General features: G+C 44.2%; 1 protein-coding gene across 1 annotated transcript; it reads right to left on the reverse strand.

Moving 5' to 3' along the window:
* Window positions 1-3,473: 3,473 nt before the first annotated feature.
* Window positions 3,474-4,986, reverse strand: LOC138771826 (protein kinase C delta type-like). The gene is made up of 3 exons (XM_069951832.1): window positions 4,968-4,986; window positions 4,174-4,748; window positions 3,474-3,719 (listed from the first exon to the last, which is right to left on the reverse strand). The coding sequence occupies exons 1-3, from the start codon at window positions 4,984-4,986 to the stop codon at window positions 3,474-3,476; spliced, it is 840 nt and encodes a 279-aa protein (XP_069807933.1).
* Window positions 4,987-5,595: the final 609 nt, after the last annotated feature.

Raw genomic sequence — 5,595 nt, forward strand, 5'->3', positions numbered from 1 at the left:
GCCCTGCAGTTCCCAAAACAGCCATTGGTGGCAGCAGAGGAGCCATGTCTTCCCTTACTTAGTGCTGCCAGTCAATCAAAATTAAAAAACAAACCAACTTGGATTAGTATGCATATTCTTATAACTATGTAAAAGTACTGTTTTCTGCTAATTTCAAATGAAAAATTACAACAACAAAAAATGAAAAAGTACAAAACAGTGAGAGGCTTCAGAAGTGATGTCCTAAGTATAGAATGCGCTGTGCTAAGTAAATCACAAAAAATACATATACAGATACTAAAAGGTAAAAATACTATCCTGTTCTGTGTTCTGTTGTATTGCAGATCATGTTGTATAAAATAATCGATCAATGACTGTATCCTGAAAGACTTTTTTATATGAATGGACAGCAACAACAACAGTGCCCTCTAGTGTACCAGAATATAACTGCAAGACATACAGTGGATACTGAATTCTCTGTGATGTGTGTATCTGTATGTGCAATAAATATCAAGAGATTGTCTGGATTCCTGCAGTGACAGGACACTACTAAGGCTTCTTTTAGACGTCCCACCAAGCATTGTTATTGAGGGCACATTAGCATTAGGTGATTTATCAGCTGATCACTGGTCCTTTTCCCCATTATCAGGAGTGAGCGTTCTTAGGAGTGAGGTTCTTAGCGCACAATTTCTCACATTGTGCGAGCCCATCTGCCACGTCACGGCGACCTCATACAGATGGGTCCCTACACTAACACTATTTATTTATTGAACTTTTTTATTCATTTGATCTAGTTACTGTGGGCTTCTCTACAGTGAATGACTATGAATATAAAAGCACATTACAGCACATGGGTCCTGTGCTACATATACGATGTTAGTGTAGGGACCCACCTGAGGGTAGAAGTGCTGCAGGTGGGATCATACAATACATGGAAATTGAATATAATAAACTGCACCCGTACAATTTAGTAACAATAGTGGGTGAAATTTTTAAGAATCAATTGTTTGTTTTCTCTAAAAAAAAAAGCAAAAAGATTTTAGTTTATGTGGCTTTGGGGGTGCAGGCCAAGCTTTGCTTTCTGTGAAATGTAGCATCTATAAGTACCGGTAATAGGTTTCTCCTTCCTGTGTGACATTGCATGGTCACAGTGTTCTGTATATGTGGCTATGACATTAAGAACATTTTTATAATTACCAAACTGATAACACACTGGGTCCTTATCACACAACCACACTGGGCCTGTAACTTACATTAAGACTGCAAGCGTTTCTAGCCAGGCTCTGCAGTTGTTATTAACCAGGGGTGGGAACCTTTCTCCTGTCGGCGGCGATTCAGGCATTTATAAAATTATTTGAGGGCCATAGACTACACAGCTGCTGCACTTAATATTATGCTATGCACCTAACCCCCCAATATTGCCCCCCAGCAGTGCAAAGTCGCCATGTTTTTCCAACACTGCATTGCGGGACCTAGGGGAGCCAGGTGGTGTTTAGCTGGGGGCAAGATGTTGGTGTACTGCTGGGGCACTTGTCACAGTGGCCAGGAGTGATACAGTATGTTCCCACCCCTGGATGTTCCGACACACAATGTATGATAGAACAGTCTGTAGTGCAGGTGTAGAGGAACCACAGAGTCCAGCAAATATATACGTAACCACTTGTAAACTTTACTCTAGAAAATCATCTTAATGTCACAGTACACAATAAACAGACCTTGTTTCCATAAAGATACAATGTAGGTTACATTTGACTGAGATCCCTTGATGAGCTGGGAACTTGAGAATAATACTTTTAGACTTGGAATACTTTATAAATCACAGTTTGTTGCTGGTGGATAATACTTATGATAAGGTCTATGGATACTCTGAGATACCTGACTGTAGTGACTTTAGTTGACTAGACTTGATGTGAGTGACCTTTTAGTGACTTGGGGTGGTGGCGGAGAATAAACTGCAGCAGGAACACTCTCTGTATACTCTCTCTGGAACACACTGACTGGATTGTGGACCAATCTAGTTCCCCCCCTCCCCCCTATACATACCTCTCAGGGACTGTAGGATTTGGTAGAAATCCTCTAGAAGGTGCTAAACTATAGCTGGTGATAGGTTAGGAGACAGAGGATGGAAAAGTGTGAGGTACCCAGCTCAGGGATTGGTTCTCAGTAGCATACAGTTACATACAAATAAGAATAATAATTTTGCAGTAAACCCATTAGTTGATGCCTCCACTTAGCTGTAGTGTAGTGCAAGCCTATGACCTTAATGCTTCCCTGTTCTTCTTCTTGGCATGGTGTCCCCTTCCTTCTTGATTCCTGTAAGTGACTGTGGTGGATACTGAAGATATTGTAACACCTGATGACAATTGGCATACGCTTTTTTTTTTTTTTAAGTCTTATTTAGAATTAAAAAAAAAAAAAAAATCCGGCCTCCTCCACCCCTTAATAGCCGGCCATCTCTCACCTCTTTCCCCAGACCTATGACAGCATTGTCATTGACCCAGGGAAATCCAATCACCGGTATATAATATTATACTATACACAGAGTATAAATCTGTATATAGTACCATGAGGATGGAATTATTATAGACATGTGCTAAAAAAATCTTAATCTTTTCTTTTTCTCTCATATCCAACACCGCACTAGGAGCTGGTGCGGTCATGGATGTGAGGAAATCCTGTCACCGGTGAAAAAAATCTCACACATGCCTTTAGTTATACTGCGCAGATGGCCTGGCGCTTCCACTTACCTTACCAGTGTGGCTTACCTACTGGCTTGTTGTGCAGTGTAGGGGTCCATCCATGTTGTTCTTCTCCACATGTGTCCGCTTCCTTCCTGCAGGCGTCTTGTTGGTGTCCTTGATGACTGATGGTCATTGGGGGTCCACTCTTCATGGTCTTCGGTCTGTGGATCCTCTTCTGCCAGGTGCTCAGGGGTTAAGCTCACTCTGATGACTTTAGAGCTGGCCAAAGGTCTTCGAGGTGACAAACGAAAACCCCCGGAATACGGCCTGTTCCTCCGATGTCAGACGACACGTTCTGGCCTCTTTTACCTCCATGGTCTTCAGATGGAACTTTTCGGTCTTCTGCTGAGGCTTAGATGGTTTCGATGGGATGCGTGGTGGGGTCATCTCGAGGGCTTCCACCTTGACCCAATCAATAGGCTGGAAAAATTGATGTTCTCTGGTGTTTCGGTTGGCTCCCAAGCGCTGTGCAGGATCTTGCTGAAGGAGCTGGAATGAGAAATGTACATATTATTTAGTGACCATAACTCTTGAGGCTGTGTAGATAAGAGAGAGCACTTATCTTTGTGAATGGCAGCCTATCCTATTGTCTACTGGATGGCATAGAGATGATTGAGCCTTAATTCTGATGAATTGTAAAGTCTTCAGAATTTTCTCATTTGACATAATTTGTCTACAGAGAGGGTTAAAAGGGGTCATGCATGTGCAGCCAGCACTCTATTCATTGTCTATGGGCTTCTGCATAATGACACATTAAGTGTAATATTCCTTATCACCATAAAGAATGAATGGAGTGCTTGATGTGCGTGCATGGTCTGAACCATTCATTCCTGATCCGATCAGATAGACACTGACCTGTGTGATGAAGTCTTCGGCGCCGGAGCTGGTGTCATCGATGGGGGTTGGATGGTAGTCACGCCCTCCGGTAATCATTTTCTTCATGATGACACCAAATGAATACCAGTCTGCTCCGGCGCCATATCCCTTCCTTGCCAGCATCTGCAATAAAGAAAACAACAGATATTATCTTGAGTTTATTGAAGTGGGATGTCGCCAGGATGCGCCATGACTTTAAGAATGGTGGGGGACTGATCTCTGGGAGCCGCATAAACTGTAACAGGGAGATGCAACGTTGGTGCAGCACTGAATGCCCCTGAATGTTTTCCTCCTGCACAGTAACCCTCAGTTATAGGCATTGTAAAGCGACACTATTCACATTAGTGTGGCATTACCCCCCCCCCCCTTTGGAGTTTTGTCTTGCATAGAGATGTTCTTAGTCACATGGCTATGTAGGAAAAAAGAGACAAATACTACATCAGCGCTCCCCTGCAGTCTTTCAATTTTTGTGAAGCCAGAGGTCAGACCACCAGAGATGGCATATTCTAGCAGTATACCATCACCTGCTATACCCTGTAATAGAAGCAAATTAGTGGACAATAGGAAGATCTCTCACCTCGGGAGCCATGTAGCCTGCGGTCCCAGCGTATTGGGTGGCTTTTCGGTCTGCGAAGATGTTTTCCAGAGCGAGACCGAAATCTGTGATCTTGATGTGCCCTGTTTCAGCCACCAGGATGTTCTCGGGCTTGAGGTCTCGGTGGATGACGCCTCTTGAGTGGAGATATTGGATGCCACACACGAGCTCAGCGGCGTAGAATCTTGCACTGGAGATCTTCAGCGGCCCCTCCGAACGCAAAAGTTGGTCAAAGTCCCCGCAGCTCATGTATTCCAGCCCAAATAGAACAAACAACTTGGTCTGGAATGCAAAGTCTGCGTGGACTAGGAAGGGGCTCCCAGATGCCAGCTGTAAGACTCGGCGCTCCACCATCACATCCGCCTCTTCGATGTCGTCTAGCAGGACTCGCTTCTTGATGATCTTGACAGCGAACTGTTGGCTGGTGACGGTGTCTTGTGCCAACATGACCATTCCGTAGTTTCCCTCGCCGAGCACATGATGGAATCGTAATCTCTGTAGGATGGTGTTAGAGATGGTGCTGTCATTGCCAGTTGGTTGGACACTGCTGGGTCCTCCTACAAGGGGGAAAAATAGATATCAGAGATTATTACACAGGTAATTTTGGCTGTTCGTTTAAAGGAAACTATCAGCAGGTTAGACGAATCTAATTTGTCCCTTTGCCCCCAGCATCTCACACACAATACACATCACCTTCTAAAGCTATTTATCGGACTAGGAGCTCTACTGTGTGTAATCCCTATTCTGATCCATTTGGGCTTGTACACAGTACCAACCCGGAATGGTTGTATCCATGGATATCTGAACTTCCAGCCACAGAATGGATGTAACACCGACTGGGTCAGTGCAACGTCTGTAGAAAAAGTAATCGGCACTACTGTATCCAATACATGTGGTGATCTTATAGATTGCAACAGACTAGCGCTTAGAGAGGTGGTGCTCACTTATTAAGTAGGTGTATAAATTATCTTCATAAATAGAGTAGTAGAAGTATAAGGGCACTCACCATTTAAAAATTCACATCTTTATTGGAGAAAAATCTTTAAAAGTCCATAAACGACATAGTAGGTAGCGAGGACGCCAGTAGCTCTTCAGCAGCGGGCAGGGGACTATGTGTATGGGGTAGGGGCCTTGTGGCTGGAGGTGCAATGCTGTCTCCGACCAGGACAGGCTGGCAGGGCAGGAAGTTGGTGGGTGTGGGTGCTGGTAGGAACCAATGTGAGTCGCTGTCCAGGGTGCTGGTGCATCTTTGGCTATTTACATACCATAAAGCATCCAACAGCATCAGTCACAAAAGTCTAAAGAAATGCCTTCTCTGAAATAGAGGTGGGATGCACGCCAGAGGGTCTCCAATCCCGAATGGAGACCATATGACATCAAGTAAGAAGCAATCCGACAGCATCC

Source organism: Dendropsophus ebraccatus, chromosome 14, assembly GCF_027789765.1.
Source record: "Dendropsophus ebraccatus isolate aDenEbr1 chromosome 14, aDenEbr1.pat, whole genome shotgun sequence".
NCBI classification, from domain to species: domain Eukaryota; kingdom Metazoa; phylum Chordata; class Amphibia; order Anura; family Hylidae; genus Dendropsophus; species Dendropsophus ebraccatus.

Bases quoted from the DNA above. Each gene is read 5' to 3' on its own strand.
- LOC138771826 (XM_069951832.1), bottom strand. The intron at 3,720-4,173 runs GTGAGAGATCTT...TCTTTATTGCAG, and splicing joins CAGGCTACATGGCTCCCGAG to ATGCTGGCAAGGAAGGGATA.